The sequence below is a fragment of the Danio aesculapii genome, chromosome 8 (assembly GCF_903798145.1).
Source record: "Danio aesculapii chromosome 8, fDanAes4.1, whole genome shotgun sequence".
In the NCBI taxonomy this organism is placed as follows: Eukaryota; Metazoa; Chordata; class Actinopteri; order Cypriniformes; family Danionidae; genus Danio; species Danio aesculapii.
In genome coordinates, this window is record NC_079442.1 from 4,558,393 (window position 1) to 4,581,024 (window position 22,632).

General features: G+C 35.8%; 2 protein-coding genes across 2 annotated transcripts in view; one reads left to right on the forward strand and one right to left on the reverse strand.

The window, feature by feature from the left end:
- Positions 1-9,612, reverse strand: part of entpd4 (ectonucleoside triphosphate diphosphohydrolase 4) — a 14,303-nt gene extending 4,691 nt beyond the window's left edge. Inside the window, exons 1-7 of the mRNA XM_056464282.1 lie at positions 9,403-9,612; positions 8,509-8,679; positions 4,252-4,449; positions 2,456-2,661; positions 2,218-2,368; positions 2,038-2,141; positions 160-219 (exon numbers count right to left, since the gene is read on the reverse strand). Coding sequence (XP_056320257.1) covers positions 160-219; positions 2,038-2,141; positions 2,218-2,368; positions 2,456-2,661; positions 4,252-4,449; positions 8,509-8,516 — 727 coding nt within the window. The 5' untranslated portion in view covers positions 8,517-8,679; positions 9,403-9,612. The remainder of the gene's footprint in view (positions 1-159; positions 220-2,037; positions 2,142-2,217; positions 2,369-2,455; positions 2,662-4,251; positions 4,450-8,508; positions 8,680-9,402) is intronic.
- A 6,927-nt stretch (positions 9,613-16,539) lies between these two features.
- On the forward strand, positions 16,540-21,300 carry LOC130234090 (small serum protein 2-like). Its single transcript, XM_056464367.1, has 4 exons — positions 16,540-16,646; positions 17,055-17,136; positions 18,768-18,885; positions 20,815-21,300. The coding sequence occupies exons 1-4, from the start codon at positions 16,644-16,646 to the stop codon at positions 20,939-20,941; spliced, it is 330 nt and encodes a 109-aa protein (XP_056320342.1). The 5' UTR covers positions 16,540-16,643; the 3' UTR covers positions 20,942-21,300.
- Positions 21,301-22,632: the final 1,332 nt, after the last annotated feature.

Genomic DNA, 22,632 nt, shown 5'->3' on the forward strand with positions numbered 1-22,632 from the left:
ATATATATATATATATATATATATATATATATATATACACACATATATATATATATATATATATATATATGCATGAAATAAATGTATTGTAATACATCAATATACAGACCAGCTTTAGTTAAAATGCTAAAAGACAGAAAATAGCACTGTAACACTTACCATCCTCAACATGATTAAATCGGCCCAAGACAAAATTGATGCCTATCCATGCATATACTCCTGCAAAAAAATTAAGAAATTGTACAATTACACATACAGTCTTTTTTAGCCCTCCAGTAAAATTTGTATTCTTTTCAAATATTCACAAAGTGATGTTTAACAGGGCAAGAAAAATCTTTCAGTGTTTACTTTTTTATTTTTTCTTCTGAAGAACAAAAAATAGATAAAAAAAATAGGTGCAAAAATAATAATTGACTTGCCTAGTTAAGCTAATTTACATAGCTATCTAACTGCCTGGATTATATTACTATATAGTTTACATATAAATAATACTGTAATATGTAATGAGACAAAATAATCAGAACGTGGATTGTTCTGCCTCTATTAAAGACATGTTGGACATTTGTATACAACAATATTATGGATTTTGTAATGCATTGTTATTTTAATATAAGTTTCATTTTCGTGTTGCTTTGGCCTTTTCACAAGACTGTTATGATGGCTTTGACAGTCATCATAATCTTAAATCCCTTAAAGTTTTTAATATTTTGATTTCTAAAAAAAATGTATAAACATTTATATGCATTTATGAATGTATTATATCATCTGTGTCAAATAACACAAAATTAATTAGTGCTTGTGTGAGGAGCTTCTAATGTAGCGTCTATGGGGCTGAGAGTAAATTTGACATTATTCTCTCTTCTGGCTCCCGTCATCATTCATTTATTCATTTACATTTCAGCTAGTCCCTTTATTAATCTGGGGTTGCCACAGCGGAATGAACCGCCAACTTATCCAGCACGTTTTTACGCAGCGGATGCCCTTCCATCTCTGGGAAACATCCATACACTCTCATTCACACACATACACTATGGACAATTTAGCCTACCCAATTCACCTGTACCGCATGTCTTTGGACTGTGAGGGAAACCGGAGCACCCGGAGGAATCCCACACGAACACGAGGAGAACATGCAAACTCCACACAGAAATGCCAACTAACACAGCCGAGGCTCGAACCAGCGACCTTCTTGATGTGAAGCGACAGCACTACCTACTGCGCCACTGCGTCGCCGCTGCCCTCATCAGTCTCACACAACATTTTTCCATTTTCTGAAAGTCTTGACAACATCGTGGAGATTTTCTTTTATTATTCCAGCAAATAGGATTGTAAAATATATTAGTTGTACTCTAAGTTTACCAGACTATGACGACTTCTGCTACTGAGAAGCCCGGAAATGTGAAAAGGGTCTATTGTGTACAAGTCTTTATGCCAGGAGTTTTATTTTGATGCATTTCTGCCAGTTCCGCGCTTTAGAGAAATGAAAGCAACAGATTTGTTAGGCAGAAAGCATGCGAATTGTTTCTGTTACCTTCTGAATTCTGCCAAAAGCATTGGCTGTAAGTTTATCTGAATGTTTAATCTGTTTTATTTCATACTGTAGTAGAATATATTCAATTTTAATGTATGATAGAAGATGATTGTTATTGCTGATCTGCCCTAATGCAATATACGCTTCAGACTTAATGAATCTGCATACATTTGCATGTTAAACTGATAAGCTGTTGTAACATTTATAATTAATCTTCGATATTTCTTTAATTTCATTTATAGTTTTACTCTGTTCAATGGCTACTTACTGAGTTTGAGATTGTGAATACATTACACGATTAAAAGTGGAAGCCGCTCATATCCTGGCTCTTGAACAGAGATTGGCTGGCTGTTTATAGCCAACATATAAAGAGAACAGTGCATGGATGCTAGGGTGTACACTATTGTTCAAGCATTTGGGTCTGTAAGGTTTGTTCTTTAATTCAGAAAACTCCTATAAGCTGATGTATGTCGAGGTGGTCTTGAATATGATCAGATGGGTCTTACCTTCCTGTTTGCCTGAGATAACTTCCACATGGGAGTCAGAGAACAGGAAGTTGAAATTGACAGGAATGTCAGTCCTCAAATCCTCCAGAAGGGCCTCCTGCTGGCTGTAAACACACACAGTGTTAGCATACGCTGTGCATTTGACACAAGGTTTGTATCTGTGCGTGTGTGATCGGACACCTCTCAGGCAGGACTCTCATTCCAGCGGTGCAGAGGATGTACAGAGGCGTCTCCTGGTGCTTGTCTTTAGGGATGTGCTGAGCAGCAAAGCTCAACAGAGGGCTGATGTAGTCGCTGGCCTTATCTGGAGTGGAGGCGTACTCTGAAATACCTGAACAGAACAGAAACAATATTCAGGCATGTGGTCAGCTGAGGGCAAATAAAGGTCCAAACTATCGTCCTTCATCGCCATACAGACCTGGTTTGATCTTCATCACTACAGGCTTCCTGTGCTTGTCCCGCATCTGCTTGATGTCCAAGAGCTCGTGCAGGTTGCCGTTGTGCCGCGGCCAGGTGTACACAAACACACGGGAGCCACTGCTGCCACAGTCCACCACCAGCCCATAGTTCAGGTTGGGGTTATTGGTGTCCGTGGCCTCCATGTCAGGAACCCGACCCAAACGTCTAATAGTAGGATATAAACAGGAATCATGTAGTTAAATACTTCTTAAAACTATTTCCATACATTAAGACCACATTGTGACTTCTTTTTTCAGCAGGTTTTAATATTGGCAACATTTTACAGGTCCAGTGAATTTAAAATAACGTTTTTTAGATGTTAAAGTATGTTAGTTTTAAGGATTTATATAAGCTAGTGTGCGTTTAGAAGATATAAAACTGATATAAACATCCAAAGCATCCAGTTGTCACTTCTGACTAAATAGATCAACATATTTTTCTCACGTCACTTCAGTTTCTCATCAATCTTCTGACCAATCAAATGATCTCTAGTATTTGACATGCTCCGCCCCCTTCAAGATGCATCTCATTTGCTTTTCATTTGATGTGCTTGAGCTCAACCACACTCACTGGCAAAGCTGTGATAAAACAAAATGCTATTGGCAGTTTTTTTTAAAGGGGGAGGAGCTCAGTGCTTCCCACACATAGACTTTACTTGGGCGGGCCACCCAGGTATATTAACGGCCAGCCAAGTACATTCAGTGACATGTTTTTATTCACTATTATTATCATCCTCTTACACTATTTTGTATCCGCCAAATATAACTAATCCGCCTGATAATAAACATCCATGATTGATTAAGTAGTAGAAAATCCTATCTTGTTTACCTATTTTGTTCTCTGAACGCGTGAACTGTCAACACTCCCACTCTGCAGACCCAGACGCTCCTTTTAGGCACTTAAAAAATTCGTACGGCCGGGTTTCTAAGTTTCCTAAAATGTCCGGGATTCGGCTTTTGCTTTCTAAAGCTGTCGTTCACTAATCATATGCGTTTTTGTATGACCTTTTTACTTAAGCCTACTTCTTGGCTTTGCAGCTGACATCGCGCACATAGTCGTGAGAGCGAGAGAAACATTCTATAATTCATTCTTGAATCTGAACAACTCAGAAAAAACTTAACTATATACTGGGAGAGGATGAAATGACTGGCCTAAACTGGCTGCAAAATATAAGTACACCATTAGTGATGGTTAATCAACGCATTTGCAATATTTAAGTAATTTACTTGTTTTAATCTTGTAATTATTATAATTTTTTTAGAGATATTGTCTGTTTTTATTCCTTTTTCTGTCATTTATTTCTCTTTTGATGATTGTTTTATTAATTTGATGATGTTAATATGTTATATAGGCTATTTTATATACATATCTAAAATAATTTCAAATTAACATTCAAGTTTGCTTTGAACTTGAAAGAGAGAGAAGCAGATTTTACCCTGTCAGTGGGTGCACATGGCTCCTAAACAGCATAAATGTAAAAGAAATAGTGGATTTTCTTTTTATTTCAACAGTCTTTTTTTTTTACTTTAACCCACTGAAAAGAAAGGGTGTATAACAATATCATAATAAATAAAAATATTGTTCAAATTAAATTGTTTTGTTTGTTGCATATCGTTAACTATTTATGTGATGTGGGTAAATGGTGTGTTTCAATCCAGCTACCACCGCAAGTATACTCTAATCTATGGGAAGCACTGGAGCTACTCTATGTCCCACCCTGTCTTCGTGGTTCAAATGAGAATAGAAGAGCTTTACGTGTGGATGCGCCTGTCCTCTCTTAACCAGCTGTACTGGCCCTTTCCTGTGACCAGCAGCAGGTACAGCAGTCCCATCACGCCTGCCAGCAGACCCAGCAGAAGCAGCTGCCTGAAGGAGGGCAACAGGAACCGGGGTAGAACCACCGGAGACAGGCTGAAGTGCCAGGATGCTGGAAACAGGCAGGAAATGCTAATCCTGTGGAGCATATGAATAAAGAAACAAATGAATAATGATGAGAAATCTATCACTATGGTTACTGGATCCTCTAGGCTTGGATAAAATAGAGTAAGACATGAGGTGGAGAACTACTTTTGTTGCACGTTCGACTTGCTTTATTAAAATGAGATAAAGGCAACATGTTTGTTTCCGTTAAAAATGCAATTATTCTTATGGGCTTATAATATTGACCTTAAAATGGTTTTATAAAAAAATTGAAAACTGCTTTTATTCTAGCAGAAATCTAACGAATAAGACTTTCTCCAGAATAGATCATGGTTGATCCGTGATTCGTACAGATCACAACCTACGTTTTGGAACACACGTGACCCGCAGATTAATACATTTTTTGTAGATTAATTCTAAATTTGTAACCATCACAGAGAGAGATCGCCTCCTGCGTCATTCAAATCACATGTATAAAAGCATTTAGGTCTTCCTGTAAAATATAATGATGACAGAATAAATTGTAGTAGGTTAATCAGGACGTGGTGGGTTTCTTAGGTTATTAAAGGTGTTTTCTGTCACTAATTGTTTAGCCTGCATTAATGCATTCAGTGTAAGCTGCACGTTAATCATTATAAGATCAGGATCTTAACACCCACGCAACTTAAATTATAAATGATGCTGATTTGCATGTTTATTAATCCTTCAAATCGCTGCATTCAAATCTGTGTTAAAAAACACAAAAATCAAGATTGAGATTGAGTGTTTAGTCTTTGAGTTAGTTATGACGCTACAAACAGTCAAATAACAAAGAAGTACTGGGATAAGTTTAGTTTATATATAAAAGCACGGATATTTATAAGATTTAAATCACCGTCATATGCATTTAACTACACACTCAATAAACGCAAGTTGTAGGCAGCAATTACATTATTTAACCAATAGGTGGTGACAACCAACCATCAAAAATTTGCCCCTGAATAATTCTTAAAAATGATCATCTAGCAATAAAAAGATGAAGTTTACGAGTAAATAACTGAATCCTTAATTGAAAACAAGACTGAAAATTAATGTGTTTAATTATAATGTTAGATTTCTACATTTAGCTTTATCAGCAAGAGTAGAAGTAACAGTGTATTTTTCACAGTACTGAATAATTAACTATTTATTTTTATTCAGCTGATTACTTCATTTAAAAAAAAAAAGTACAGGTTCTTAATTCTGTTAGTTAAAACCAAAAGTATTTTGCTGTACTGTTTCTGTAATAAATGGAAAGCAAATTACATTTCTCTCCGCCCCTTTTTGGCTGATGCGAAAAATGGTCCGATCCATGACTAAAAAAACCATAACGTGATCTGAACCATGAGATTTTTGATCCGTTACACCACTAATAAACATAATTTGGCAAATATTTGAAAACGAAAAGAAAAAAAGAAAAGAAAAAAAACAAGGCGGCTAATAATTTTGACTTCTATATAGCTTACAACTCCCCTATAATTTAATGACTGCCTTTAGTTTCTCATTTTCAATCTTGTAGCGTGGATGGAGATCTTTTCTTAAAAGGCTGCTCCCCAACACTCTTCAGAATATCTCATTTTGTGTTCAACAGAAGAAAGTAATTCATAAACATTTTAAACCACAGGAGTGTAACTAGATGGCGTGAAAATGGATGGACTGTCCCTTTAAAAGTAGTTTGACTATAAGGATGTGGATGAGTTTTTATTGTAAAACACTGTAAACTGGTATAAACATAGCATTATTGTTCGGATAAGCCTGAAAGACTTGATTAGCTGGATTAGTTGTGTTTAATTAAGGCTGAACCAGTTGCCCTGCAGGAATTAAGCTGAACACTGCTGTCAACATCACAATTTGAAACATCAGCAGAACGCCAACCTGAAGGCAAATGAAAAAAAAGAAGGTGAGGCTTCAGTGAACTGTAGGGTGAGAGCAAATGCTGTGTTTTGGGTTCAATCTGATGCCTTTATTAACCATTTGTGTTCAAAGTGGTTTTAGAAGCTGAGAGTGGTGGTTATGGCCGTAATGTACAGTATGCAGAAAATAATGCTTTAAATGGACAGTTCACCCAAAAACAAATATCATTTGAGCAATTCCATGCAAATGTTACACTTCGCATGGAAAAAATAAGTTTTCACTAAAATAACGAAACACTTTCTAGTTTTTTGTGTTGGTTTGTATTTACAGTACTGCAAAAACATTTAAAAATGTCTCTGTCAATGTTTTCAAACAATTATATTTGATTCACCAGTCACACAAGTGCAAATTTCCCATCTGTCAGATTCATAACGGAGAGATGCCACAATCAGAGGTGCCACATAATGAAATTATATAAATTTTTTGTTCTATAGTGAGTCCATCTGTTATCCTCTTGATTAGCATTGTTTTTTAGTTTTTTTTGGTTGTGCAGTTTAATTCACAGAATTTCTACAAAGTATGTTGTTCGTTGTAAACTGGCTATCCTTTTTGGTCACATCAATATCACATTTATTTTTTCTTATTTAAAATATAAAGAAATGCATACAGACTGATACATTTCTAATCCCATAACTCACTTTAGAAAACAAACAGATGTTTCAATATAATGTTAACATACACTCATCGGCCACTTTATAAGGTACATCTTACTTGCACTGGATTGGAACTGCTGGAAGTAGCCATCAGAAGATGATATGATAGCATCACACAGTTGCTGCACATCCATGATGTGAATCTCCAGTTCCAACACATCCCAAAGGCGCTCTATTGGACTGAGAACTGGTAACTGTGGAGGCTATTTCAGTACAGTTAACTCCTTGTCGCGTTCAAGAAGCCAGTCTGAGATGATTCACGCTTTATGACATGGCGAGTTTTCCTGCTGGAAGTAGCCATCAGAAGATGGGTACAATGGGGTCATAAAGGGATGGACATGATCAGCAACAATACTCAGGTAGGCTGTGGCGTTGACATGATGCTCAGTTAGTACTAATGGGCCCAAACTGTGGCAAGAAAATATCCCCCACACTATTATACCACCACCAGCCTGAACTGTTGATACAAGACAGGATGGATCCATGCTTTCATGTTGTTGATGCCAAATTCTGACCCTATCATCTGAATGTTGCAGCAGAAAGAGACTCATCAGACCAGGCAACGTTTTCCAATCTTATATTATCCAATTTTTACTCAGTTTTTTAATTAATTTCAGTAATATTATTGACATACACTGAACTACACTGTTCCTATTTACTGTTACCTTTTATGTGAAGCTGCTTTGACACAATCTACATTGTATAAGCGCTATACAAATAAAGGTGAATTGAATTGAATTGAATATGAAAATGATCATCTAATTTATATACAACGTAGTTTGTATTGTAATAATTTCTGTTTTTTAGTAGATATATTAAATAAGAGACTTGCTTTGTTTACCAAATAAAGTGGATCTAATTGGATTTGCATTGTAAACATTAAATAAAAGTTAAAAAGATATTATTTTTTCATTTCACATATTAAGGTTGTGGTTATGATACTCCCAAAATAATTCCGCAGAAATCAGCAGATTTTTACCAAAATTCTCCACAGAAATAGTAAAAAACGTCCGCAGATTCCGTCTGGCCCTACTCCTTTCCAATAACTGATTTCTTTTATCTTTGCTATGATGACAGTACATTATATTTTACTAGATATTTTTCAAAATACAAGCATTTAGATTAAAGTACAATTCAAAGGCTTAATTAGGGGTAATTAGGCAAGTCATTGTATAACAGTAATTTCTTCTGCAGACAATCAAAAAATATATTGCCTAAGGGGGCTTATAATATTGACCTTAAAATAGGTTTCAAAATATTAAAACCTGCTTTTATTCTAGCCAAAATAAAACAATTAAGACTTTCTCCAGAAGAAAAAAATATTATAGGAAATACTGAGAAAAATTCCTGAATCTGTTAAACAGCATTTGGGAAATATTTATTAAAAACAAAATTCACAGGAAAACGAATAAATTTGACTTCAACAGGTCATCATGATTACAATTATGACCAAAATAATCGTGATTATGATTTTTCCCATAATCGAGCAGCCCTACTTTGTACTTGCCTTCCCATTGCTGGAGTGTATGAAGAGGAGAGGAGTCCAATCAACCCTTTACTGGCAACCTTGTATCTGTCCAGGTGTATTCCTCCATGACGTCATATCTCGAGGCATCATCATAATCATCATCAGGGTCTATCACACGTGTGCAGGTGAGTCGAGGAGACGTGGCAGGTCCTAACAAGAGGAAGCAGCAAAAAAAAAAAACAAAAAAAATTAAAAAAAAACCCCGCATCAGCACAAACGAGAACGAAGCGTGACGTTTTCAAGTTCACTAGACACACTCACAACTTGTCTAGTTGGCTTACTATATAGTCGGTAACTGAGGTAAAGTTGGTTTCACATTCGTTCAGTGATAACTTGTGACACTCTCCCTTTATTGTTTAACGTGTTGCTTTGAATATTAGGTTTGAAATCACATTCCAGTATGATATTAAAACAAATTATTTGACTGTAAACAATGTTGTGCTTTAATAGTCGATGGCTGCTAATATGACTTCACTATTTAGCATTTATAAACAATACTTTTCTGAAATTATATTCTTGAAAACTAAAGTCTAAATGAATAAAACGAACTTTACCTCAGTCTGTAGCCTACATTGGTTACATTCACGTCCTTCTAAAACCGCGTTGAGTCGCATAATTTGATATTTTAAGATGCTGTCTAGGTAGGGCAGCTCGCTAGCTTTTGAAACACGACCACTGTTAACGTTTAATAATCAGCTGTGCGCTTCCCAGGCCAAGAACAGCTAAATTGATAAACGAATATTCCGTTTTCACTGACATATGTCTTTAAGGTCGTGTAGAGGTAGACTGTGCTGACTAAAACGCTGTCAGGTGTGTTAATCGTTTGAGTATTTAGAATATATAGTGTGTGTGAACGCAGGCATATGTTCTCACCGTTCGGCTACATCTGGGACGGATGCCCTCATTTAAGACCCATCCTCGGAGATTTGCTAATTCAGGAGAACAAGAATTGAACTCCTCTCGGTGAACACATCTATGCGGGTTTTTAATTCATCCGGTAGCGACGGTGGTTCAAATTTGGTGGAGAAAAGCCGCTAATTCCCGGTAGTTACCGAGCAACAGTTCAGACTGCTGGTGCGCATGCGCGTTAATGCCGGAAGCCTGCGCGTACACTGCTGCTCTGACGTCATTGTGCCCTTTTCGCATTTCCGGGTTTCTCAGTAGCAGAAGTCATCGTTGTTGAGTAAACTTGCGCAGTGGACAGGAGAGTACAACAAATACTTTTTTACAATCCTGTTTCCTGAAATAATAAAAGAAAAGCTTTACGCAGTGGTGCTATCAAGACTTTCAGAAAAGTTAAAAAAGTAAGAGTGATAATTTGGGTTTTTATTTATAATAACTTGATGCAAGGATGCTATAATACATACATAAATACATATACATACACTTAAAAAAAATCTAAATATTAAATACTCTCAGGGATTTAGGATGGGATTAAAAAGTGTCTGATTCTGATTACCATGGTAACCACGAGTCAGCCATTTTGCTAATTAAAAAAAAAAAACGCTGTACAAATGGTAAACAGTGACTACTTTTACATGGACATCAGTAATCGAATTATTTGCTTTAATCTAATTAAGACAAAAATAAGACTAAGGTGTTTACATGAGTTGCTTTTTGAGTGTTACTTTCATGATCCCATTATGACATGTTATAGCACGTAATTCGATTAATGTTCTCGAGTCACCACGATATCCGCATTTCCTCTGGAGTTTCATGTAATTTCAGGTGTTTCATTTTTAGTTTGTCGACTTTAACTGCAGTTTGGCACTTTCACTTTCATTCATGAACATTTCATTCATGCCCCCTGAGACCAACAAGATATCGGATGCAACTATGAACTGCTGGAAGAGTGTAGTTTTAATGGAAGAAAAAAAAGCTTCGCATTCCACAATGCAGGTGTCTGTGGTCTGCACTGACTCGGTAGGTGCAAAGAGTGTCAAACAGCCATGTGTGTGTGGACTATCCTGTTGCAAAACGCGGCGAAAAGTCCTACATGACGGTAATAGTTCGATTAAGGTGTTTACATGTCTGTACTGCAGTTCAATAATGCGACTAAAATCGGCATACTCCACACATCTTAATTCGATTTCTCGTTAGTTCCTATATGACCTTAATCGGAAATAAAATTATAAAAAAATTGCTGTTTACATTGTAGACTCTTAATCAGAGTATTGTCTTAATTGCATTAAAATCGAATTATTGGTGTCCATGTAAACGTAGTCAGTTTCCCAAAAACCATGTTAGCCTTCTACAACCAATAGCCCCTTTCACACATACAGATCTTTCCGGAAAATTACTGGCAAGTATGTGTGAACAGGCCCTTTTTGGAAATACCGGTAAATTCGTTCCGGCTGTTTTCTGGAAAGAGAAGTTGTAACATTACTGGTAATTTGCCGGAATGCTGCACTGTGTAAACGCAGAAGGAAGTTTGCCAAAAAGAGCGCTGACGTGAGATGTCTACTTTAGCCAATCAGAACATTCAGACGCATTCACATCTGCGTTGATTATAAAAATAAAAGCCTTTGAATATTTCCAGACACATTTAGCTGCTAGATGTTAGTCAGATAACATTTCTTTGTTCCTTCTTCATGCCTGTGGAAAAAATTAGCGATGCTTATGATTTTGTTTACCTTCAAGCTCTGCTTCAGTTGCTTGATAAGTGTGCACGTGAAGGAGCCGGTGAGCGCCAGCACACACACATATTATGTACATCTTGACATACGAAAGTGTTTCTCTACATGTTTTCATGGAAATCGTTCACAACACTTTCTTATCCCCGGAATTTGTAATCAAATATAAGCGCAGCCGTTTAGAGGTCGTTTCTGGTTAATGATGTCTGAATTTACCAGTATTTTGGAATAGATGTGTGAATGGTCTTTTCTGGAAAAATTTCAGAACGTCCTTGCCTGTGTGAACAGCACTTTTTTTTTTAGTTTATTTATTTTTATTTTTTTACTGGTAAAGTTATTACGGAAATTTTCTGCATATTTACCGGTATTGTAACACAGGGAGTGACACAGACAACTGAAGTTAGGATCCACTTGCAGGTTTATTCGAAGTCAGGCAAGCAAAGGTCAACACAGGTGTAAACAGATGTATAAAGGCAATCCAGAATCGTAGTCATTATAACAGGCGAGAGGTCGGAAGGCGAACATGGACGAAAGTAGAAACGAGACTAGGGTCAAAACACAGGAAACCAAGACTAGAAGACCGCGTTGAAATGTCACTACACAGATAACAAGACTCGGCAAGGAAGTGAGAGTGTGTGCTGCTAAAGTAGTGTGTGTAATCAGTCCAGAAGCAGCATCAGCTGTGAGAGTCTAATCAGTGGAGACTTGGAGCAGGTGTGTGTGTGTGGCATGACTGAATATGTAGTCCATAAGTTGTAGTCCATGTAAATGCTTGTGAGATCCAGCGATCTTGGGAGTATGTTCGCTGGTGATCGTGACAGGTATCACTGTATGAAAGGGGCTATTGTTATTCAGTGTAATATTAATTTATAAGCGAGAAGTTTTAATCATTTAAAGGGGACCTATTATGCAAAAATCACTTTTGTAAGGGGTTAAAACACAGTTGTGTGGCAACAGTGTATGAATATAACCAACTTCTTAGGGTAAAAAATAATAATAGTTAATTTTTTTATAATCACACTTGATAAAAACCTTTATTACACTTTGATTGACATTCTCCCATTGTACGTGTCATCAGATGGGGAAAGCCTCGCCCACTAGTGACCATCATTAGCATAGGACGTAAAGCTATGGTCACACCAGAGTTTGTGTGTGCGAAATTCGGTCATGTTTTAAATTTCTGTCCAGAGAGGTCGTGTTTTGATCCTCGATTGGTCTCATGCAGTCAAGTGATGCGATTTCGCAGGTCAGAGTTCACCAAGCTTGAACTTTGCACTGCAGCAACATGCGAAACTTAACGCATGACCTTGCGTTTCCGGTCTGGCGCATTCGCGTGCATATGAATGGAAGTCTATGGGAGGAAAAGCCCAGTGTGACCGCAGCTTTAGTCTTGCCACTATGCTGGTTGTGAGTGAAGCTTTGTCATTACCGAGCATTCCTTCATTGTACTCTTGCCTTTACCTGTGTCCTGACCACTTAGTCTATGACTGTTCTCTGCCTGCCTCGAACTCTGCCTGTTTACCGACCTGATTTTTGGATTGCCCCTCTGTTATTGATCCTTGTTGTCTGTACCTTAAATAAAGCTTGCAGATAGATCCAATGGCTTCTAACTCATCGCAACAATACCAAAGAGCGTAGAATCACCAAGAGGCGACGCTCTAGTGCGATTTGGGTAAACAGCTACTAGATACCGCTAGTGTCACGTGGCAGCCATTTTGTAATGAAAATTCCAATACAGCTACAGCATATTATAAGTCTGTAAATTAAACTATTAAAAGTGCTGATTATTGTGTTTGTAAGGGTTGTATTGTCGTCTTTTAGGTTGTATCTCAGCTTTAATGCGCTTTTTAAATAAATAAATAAAAACAAAGCAGCTGCTTGCCATCGCAACAGCAATAAGATCCAATGGACGGCCGATCGCTTTCACTCCAAAATGGCGGAATCGCGGGGCTGTTGCTGGGCGCTGCTGTTGCAATGGAACGTTCTATTGAGTGTCGCCTCTTGGTAACTCTTTGACAATACTGACACACTGGCATTTGTAGCTCCGCCCTCTTTTAAAAAGAGCACAAGCTCATTTGAATTTAAAGCGACAGTCACCAAAACGGCACAATTAGAATCAAAGCCTAAAAGGGGCAGCTTTAAAGAGTTATAACACATTATTTGGGTTGTATTTTGAGCTGAAACTTCACTTTAAAGAGTTACAACACATTATTTGGGTTGTATTTTGAGCTGAAACTTCACTTTAAAGAGTTACAACACATTATTTGGGTTGTATTTTGAGCTGAAACTATACTTTAAAGAGTTACAACACATTATTTGGGTTGTATTTTGAGCTGAAACTTCACTTTAAAGAGTTACAACACATTATTTGGGTTGTATTTTGAGCTGAAACTATACTTTAAAGAGTTACAACACATTATTTGGGTTGTATTTTGAGCTGAAACTTCACTTTAAAGAGTTACAACACATTATTTGGGTTGTATTTTGAGCTGAAACTTCACTTTAAAGAGTTACAACACATTATTTGGGTTGTATTTTGAGCTGAAACTTCACTTTAAAGAGTTACAACACATTATTTGGGTTGTATTTTGAGCTGAAACTTCACTTTAAAGAGTTACAACACATTATTTGGGTTGTATTTTGAGCTGAAACTTCACTTTAAAGAGTTACAACACATTATTTGGGTTGTATTTTGAGCTGAAACTTCACTGTAAAGCGTTACAACACATTATTTGGGTTGTATTTTGAGCTGAAACTTCACTGTAAAGCGTTACAACACATTATTTGGGTTGTATTTTGAGCTGAAACTTCACTGTAAAGCGCTACAACACATTATTTGGGTTGTATTTTGAGCTGAAACTTCACTTTAAAGAGTTACAACACATTATTTGGGTTGTATTTTGAGCTGAAACTTCACTGTAAAGCGTTACAACACATTATTTGGGTTGTATTTTGAGCTGAAACTTCACTGTAAAGCGTTACAACACATTATTTGGGTTGTATTTTGAGCTGAAACCTCACTTTAAAGAGTTATAACACATTATTTGGGTTGTATTTTGAGCTGAAACTTCACTGTAAAGCGCTACAACACATTATTTGGGTTGTATTTTGAGCTGAAACTTCACTGTAAAGCGCTACAACACATTATTTGGGTTGTATTTTGAGCTGAAACTTCACTGTAAAGCGTTACAACACATTATTTGGGTTGTATTTTGAGCTGAAACTTCACTTTAAAGAGTTACAACACATTATTTGGGTTGTATTTTGAGCTGAAACTTCACTGTAAAGCGTTACAACACATTATTTGGGTTGTATTTTGAGCTGAAACTTCACTGTAAAGCGTTACAACACATTATTTGGGTTGTATTTTGAGCTGAAACCTCACTTTAAAGAGTTATAACACATTATTTGGGTTGTATTTTGAGCTGAAACTTCACTTTAAAGAGTTACAACACATTATTTGGGTTGTATTTTGAGCTGAAACTTCACTGTAAAGAGTTACAACACATTATTTGGGTTTTATTTTGAGCTGAAACCTCACTTTAAAGAGTTACAACACATTATTTGGGTTGTATTTTGAGCTGAAACCTCACTTTAAAGAGTTACAACACATTATTTGGGTTGTATTTTGAGCTGAAACCTCACTTTAAAGAGTTACAACACATTATTTGGGTTGTATTTTGAGCTGAAACTTCACTGTAAAGCTTTACAACACATTATTTGGGTTGTATTTTGAGCTGAAACTTCACTTTAAAGAGTTACAACACATTATTTGGGTTGTATTTTGAGCTGAAACTTCACTGTAAAGCTTTACAACACATTATTTGGGTTGTATTTTGAGCTGAAACTTCACTTTAAAGAGTTACAACACATTATTTGGGTTGTATTTTGAGCTGAAACTTCACTTTAAAGAGTTACAACACATTATTTGGGTTGTATTTTGAGCTGAAACTTCACTGTAAAGCTTTACAACACATTATTTGGGTTGTATTTTGAGCTGAAACTTCGCTTTAAAGAGTTACAACACATTATTTGGGTTGTATTTTGAGCTGAAACTTCACTTAAAAGAGTTACAACACATTATTTGGGTTGTATTTTGAGCTGAAACTTCACTGTAAAGCGTTACAACACATTATTTGGGTTGTATTTTGAGCTGAAACTTCACTTTAAAGAGTTACAACACATTATTTGGGTTGTATTTTGAGCTGAAACTTCACACACACACGCACACACAATTTCTCTCTCTAGGGACATCAGAGACTTCTTTAACACCTTTTAAAAAGGGGCGCAATACGTCCCCTTTAAAATACCCTGCTGAAAAATCCAGCTTAAACCAGCCTAGGCTGGTTGGCTGGTTTTAGCTGGTCGACCAGCCTGGTTTAAGAGGGGTTTTGGCCATTTCCAGGCTGGTTACCAGTCATTTCCAGCCTGGTCTTAGCTGGTCAGGCTGGAAAATGACCAGCTAAATCCAGCTAAAACCAGCTTGACCAGCCAAAACCAGCTATGTCCAGCTTAAACCAGGCTGGTCAAGCTGGTTTTAGCTGGATTTAGCTGGTCATTTTCCAGCCTGACCAGCTAAGACCAGGCTGGAAATGGCTGGAAACCAGCCTGGAAATGGACAAAACCCCTCTAAAACCAGGCTGGTCGACCAGCTAAAACCAGCCAACCAGCCTAGGCTGGTTTAAGCTGGATTTTTCAGTAGGGTATATACTTTATCTTTTATATAATGTAGTGAGTTTTGCATTTAACACATGATTGATAATAGAACATTATTAATAAATCATAGCAATTTTTGATGAAAAGTAATAAGGTCAGGAAACAAAAGCTAAGAGTAGTCTGTATGGTGTAATATTTCTCCTAAGATCTCTGGGTTTACTTTATATGAATGCGAACGAATGACTGATAATGGAAAAACAAATATTGTAATTTAACATTGTTTATTTCCATTTGACACCACAGAAAACATAGTGAGAAAGACTTTTATATGCAATATTTTGATCATTGAATAGGGCAAAAACAGTTTGTTAATAGAGCATGAAGAAATCACTCGGCGCTTTCACCATTATAACATAATTGAGAAATATGAAAGAAGATCAGGAAACATCTGCTGTTAGGAGATGATGAAACAGCGATGAAAATGTTTGGCTTTAGATAAGGATTTCACAATTTGCCACATTCAGCAAGAAACAACCATACAGTCACACGTTAAATATTCACACAATGTACCTGTACATGAATTTAGCATGTACTCAAATAGTCATGACCATGAGAGCTTGTCATGTTTACATTGCATACCTGAGAAGTATTTTGCTGCAACACAGTGCAAAAGTCCAGAGACTAGTTAAAGTCAATAAAGTAAAACTAATGAACAGTTTGGGTTAAAATGAGATGCTCCGCCCCTTATCTGTTTAGTGTAAATAGACAGAATCTGCTTAAAAACTGCATTTCATCAGACCTGCATCTGTGCTCAACTTCCAAAAAATGGTGAGTTTACAGATCAATACAGAATTTATGCATGCATATACTATTTTTACTGTCTTTTACATGGTTTTTTACATATATTTTCTGTCTTTCACATATATTTTGCAAGTGTTATACACAAAAACAAATTGACGTTTGCTGGTAGTTCAAACTACTTATTTAAAATGACCTAAAATACAATTCTTGCTGGGTTTTTTTGCATGACTTAATTGTTTTATGCTCAATCTACTTAAATTTGTAAAAAAATAAAAAATAAATAATTGTGTGGAACCCAGGATTTACAGTGTATTTTACATATATTTTATTTTTTGTTTGTTTGTTTATTAATAATTTATATATATATATATATATATATATATATATATATATATATATATATATATATATATATATATATTTAACTTTTTACAGGCATCGTTCACTCTGGTTTTTATACTGTGTGCCTTTGTCTCTCTGAGTGATTCTTACTGTTTTCTCAAACTTCAAAAAGCAGGTAAATAAGCACTCACACACACGCGCACGCACACACACACACACAGATTTTGTACAAACATTTTGTACAAATATTTTAAGCTAAACAAATGTTTAGTTCAAATATCAAATTGTCTAAATGTGTAAAAAAATTATATATATATATATATATATATATATATATATATATATATATATATATATATATATAAATATATATATATATATATATATAATTTTTTTACACATTTTTATTAATTACACATGTTTAATAATTAGAATATATATATATATATATATATGTATTATAATTTTTAAACATTCAAACAAACTTATGCAATAATGATCAATGTAATAAACGTTTTATCTGAAATACAGCATGTCACACCACAGAACTCATTTTTAAAAATAATAACCAGCTACACTGTAAAAAAGCAAGTTACTTAACTTTAAAAAGTGTGTAACCCTGTTGCGTTGACAAGTTTCGTTTCGTTAAAAGTGACAAGTTGACTCAACTTTAAAAAAGTGAGTAAACCCATTGCGTAAAGTGATAAGTTAAGTTGACTTAACTTAAAAAAGTGTAACCCTGTTACGTTAAGTGACAAGTTGACTTAACTTAAAAAGTTGACTTAACTTAAAGTGTGAAACCCTGTTGCTTAAAGTGACAAGTTGACTTAACTTAAAGTGTGAAACCCTGTTCCTTAAAGTGACAAGTTGACTTTACTTAAAAAGTAGACTTAACTTAAAGTGTGAAACCCTGTTGCTTAAAGTGACAAGTTGACTTTACTTAAAAAGTAGACTTAACTTAAAGTGTGAAACCCTGTTGCTTAAAGTGACAAGTTGACTTTACTTAAAAAGTAGACTTAACTTAAAGTGTGAAACCCTGTTGCTTAAAGTGACAAGTTGACTTTACTTAAAAAGTTGACTTAACTTAAAGTGTGAAACCCTGTTGCTTAAAGTGACAAGTTGACTTTACTTAAAAAGTTGACTTAAAGTGTGAAACCCTGTTGTTTAAAGTGACAAGTTGACTTTACTTAAAAAGTTGACTTAACTTAAAGTGTGAAACCCTGTTGCTTAAAGTGACAAGTTGACTTTACTTAAAAAGTTGACTTAACTTAAAGTGTGAAACCCTGTTGCTTAAAGTGACAAGTTGACTTTACTTAAAAGGTGTTTAAGTCTGTTACGTAAAGTGACAAGTTAACTTTACTTCTGTAACCCTGTTGGGTTAAAAGTGACAAGTTGACTTTACATTAAAAAGTGAGTAAACCTATTGCGTTAAAAGTGAAAAGTTGACTTAACTTAAAAAAAAGAGTAAACCCATTGCGTAAAAAAATTAAAAGTTGACTTCACTAAAAAAAAGTGAGTAAAGACATTGCAACTTGAAATTGTTAAGTTGACTCAACTTATTTTTATAACCATGCACTTAGTTCACTTAATAATTCTAAGGCAACAGAATAATTTTACTCACTTTTTTGTCAGCTTGTCACTTTTAAGGGAAGGGGTATACTCCCTTTTTTAAAGTAACTAATCACTTTTTACAGTGTATAAGATTAATCAAACTACTACTTCACCTCACTAAATATTTCAGTAATGATTTACATTTGGGTAAGTAATGCTGCACTTAAAAAAAACTCATTTATTGAATTTAAACAGGAGCAAAATATTGTGAGGATGGCGACGATCAAACCCGTCATAAGCTGGGAAGCACTTGGATCAACAGCAAATGCCTCAGATGTATTTGCTCCTCCACTGAGATGGAATGCTGCGACACGTAAGACATTTACTATTGTTGTGGTTTAATCTTTAATTTAGTTTAATTAAAGTTTAATTTAGTTTTAAATTCCAACTTCCTTATTTACAAATATAGAATTATTTCAGTAATTCATCCATGGTTATCAGTACGTTCTGTTAAACTTTAATCATCTTTAAAAGACAATCTAAATAATTATGAAATTACATTTATTGACACTTAAAGGTCATGTGAAGTGCTTTGAAATGTGCATTTTTTAATTCAAAATTAATAACATATTCTTAAATAAAACACAAAGAGAGGGCAAGACAGAGTAGCTCCTCCTCTTTAAAATAAACAAATAAAAAAACAGCCAATAGCGATTTCTCACAGCTCTGCCAGTGAAAGTGGTTGAGTCTTAGTGCATCAAATGAAAAGTAAATGAGAAGTGTCTTGAAGGGGGTGGGGCATTTCAGAAACTAGAGAGCATTTGATTGGTCAGAATATTTGCTGAAAAACTGAAGTATGTGGTGTCTCATTAAGCTTATCTCCTCTAACCGTTCATTTTGTTACTGTTGTGTAGCACACAAGCTTATAGTTATCCTTAAAACTAATATAAACACTCACTAGCCACTTTATTAGGTACAACTGTCCAACTGCACGTTAACGCAAATTTCTAATCAGCCAATAATATGGAAGCAATGCAATGCATTTAGGCATGTAGACATGATCAAGACGATCTGCTGCAGTTCAAGCCGAGCATCAGAATGGGAAAGAAAGGTGATTTAAGTGACTTTGAACGTGGCATGGTTGTTGGTACCAGACGGGCTGGACTGAGTATTTCAGAAACTGCTGATCTACTGAGATTTCACGCACAACCATCTCTAGGGTTTACAGAGAATGGTCCAAAAAAAGAAAAAAATATCCAGTGAGCGACAGTACTGGAGGAGAATAGCCAGACTGGTTCCAGCTGATAGAAAGGCAACAGTAACTCAAATAACCACTTGTTACAACCGAGGTCTGCAGAAGAGCATCTCTGAACACACAACACGTCCAACCTTGAGGCAGATGGGCTACATCAGCAGAAGACAACACCGGGTGCCACTCCTGTCAGCTAAGAACAGGTATCTGAGGCTACAATTCACACAGGCTGACCAAAATTGGGCAATAGAATATTGGAAAAAATTTTGCCTGGTTTGATGAGTCTCGATTCGGATGGTCGGGTCAGAATTTGGATTCAACAACATAAAAGCATAGATCCATCCTGGCTTGTATCAACAGTTCAGGGGGGTGATGGTGGTGTAATGGTGTGGGGGTATTTTCTTGGCACACTTTGGGCCCATTAGTACCAACTGAGCATCGTGTCAACGCCACAGCAGGATAACGTGCCATGTCATAAAGAACAAATCTTCTCAGACTGGCTTCTTGAACATGACAATGAGTTCACTGTACTCAAATGGCCTCCACAGTCACCAGAATGGGAGATTCACATCATGGATGTGCAGCCGACAAATCTGCAGCAACTGCGTGATGCTATCATGTCAATATGGAGCAAAATCTCTGAGCAATATTTCCAGGCTGTTCTGAAGGCAAAATTACCTAATAAAGTGGCCGGTGAGTGTAGATACCAACAGCTAAAAACTTTATTTTAATATCACAGGACCTTTCATTCTAGAAGTGGATCAAAAAAGCAGTCAGTAAATCTAATTGTATTTCATACCAATTTAAATTCTCTTTCATTTTCATTTATTTGTAAGAAATAAGTGTCTAAGATCATTGTTCATACTTTTTAAAGTCTATCATTTTTATAGTGAATGACTATAGAATATACATTGTTGTATATTTTTAAAACACAATTTTCAATTGCATTAAAAAAATAAAAATAAAAATGTATTTTTGTGATGTTATAGGTGATATAAGTCAGGAGATTTCCCCTACAGTGATTATATATTGTTTTTGTTGTTGTTGTAGGATGGGTCGAGCGATAATCAAAACTGAAGGCTGCACTGTGAAGTATGATTACAGCACATGCAAATTTCACGTGTTTCACAAAGAAGACCCCAGCATCAACTGTGAATATGGTGCTGTTGGAAAATAATACCTAATAATGGTTGAAAACTCAAAGCTCAGCATTAAAATCAGTGTTGTGTACTTGAAAAACTGCTGTTTTAGGATACAACATTGACTATTTACTGCATATGCCACTATTGCTATACTCTAGTTACACCAAAAAGATTCAAACTAACAAGACTAACAAGGATATTTGCTTATTATATCTAGAATGATCGTTATATTTGGAAATTTTGGAATAATTGAAAAAAAAAATTGATTACCAAAAAACAAAAAGGATTTTGTTGAAATATGTTGCAAAGATGAATCTTGCACTGTTTGCTACTTAACTAATTGCTAAAATGTGTGTGCTTTTGCTTGATTAAATAAAGTTATCTCATTACACAATGCGATGTTCTTTTGTGTGAGAAAAAAAATACACAAATACCAGATTTGGGTTACAAACTGTATTTTCCAAGGCCTTTTCATTGAGTCATTATTTTGCTCTTTTTTTATTATTATTTTTTTCTTGTTGTTGTCACATGATACTGCAGCATAATTGTTTTTCTATAAAGTAATGGCTGCATTCAAAACCAGCTGCATACTTTTGTACTATTAGGTGAAAAGCAGTAGGCAAGTGATTGAGTATGTTTGACTGCATATATATATATATATGTGTGTGTGTGTGTGTGTGTGTGTGTGTGTGTGTGTGTGTGTGTGTGTGTGTGTGTTCTCCCTGCATTGGCATTTGTTTCCTCCAGGTGCTCCGGTTTCCCCTACAGTCCAAAGACACAGTCTGGCCACTCTACCATACAGGCCTGATTGGTGGATTGCTGCACAGATGGTTGTCCTTCTGTAAGGTTCTCCTCTCTCCAAAGAAGAACACTGGAGCTCAGACAGAGTGCTCACTCAGCTTAGATGGCCGGCCAGCTCTAGGAAGAGTCCTGGTGGTTCCAAACATCTTTTACTTACAGATAATGGAGGCCGCTGTGCTAATTGGAACCTTCAGAGCAGCAGAAATTTTTCTGTAACCTTCCCCAGCCTTGTGCCTTGAAACAATTCTGTCTCGGAGGCCTAAAGACAATTCCTTTGTCTTCATGCTTGGTTTTTGCTTTGACATGCACTGTCAACCCTGGGAGCTTATATAGACAGGTGTAGACCTTTTCAAATCATGTCCAATCTACTGAATTGACCACAGGTGAACTCTAATTAAGCTGCTGAAACATCTTAAGAATGATCAGAGGAAACAGAATGTACATGAGCTTAATTTAGACATGTGATTTTTTTCAGGTTTTTTATTTTTAATACATTTGCAACAATTTCAAAATACCTTTTTCACATTGTCATTATGGGGTATTGTGTGGAATTTTAAGGAAATAAATTCATTTAATCCATTTTGGAATAAGGTTGTAACATAAAAAAATGTGGAAAAAGTGAAGCGCTATCAATACTTTCCAGATGCGTTGTACAACATAATTAGAGAAGAGATTATGTGGTAGTATCATGGTAGGTGAGCGCATACTCAATGGTATTTGCTTTTAATAAGTATAATGAGTGCTAAAAAGAGTAGTTACTCTGCCAAATCTCCTGTGATAGAAGAGTATCCATCTGATGAACACTTCAGGCTACATCTGCATTAAGCTGCGGTCACACTGAACTTTGTCTGTGCAAAACCCTGTCATGCAGCGCTGCAAAAAGGGGCGGGATTAAACAAAATGTTTAGACATTTTAAAAAAAGCG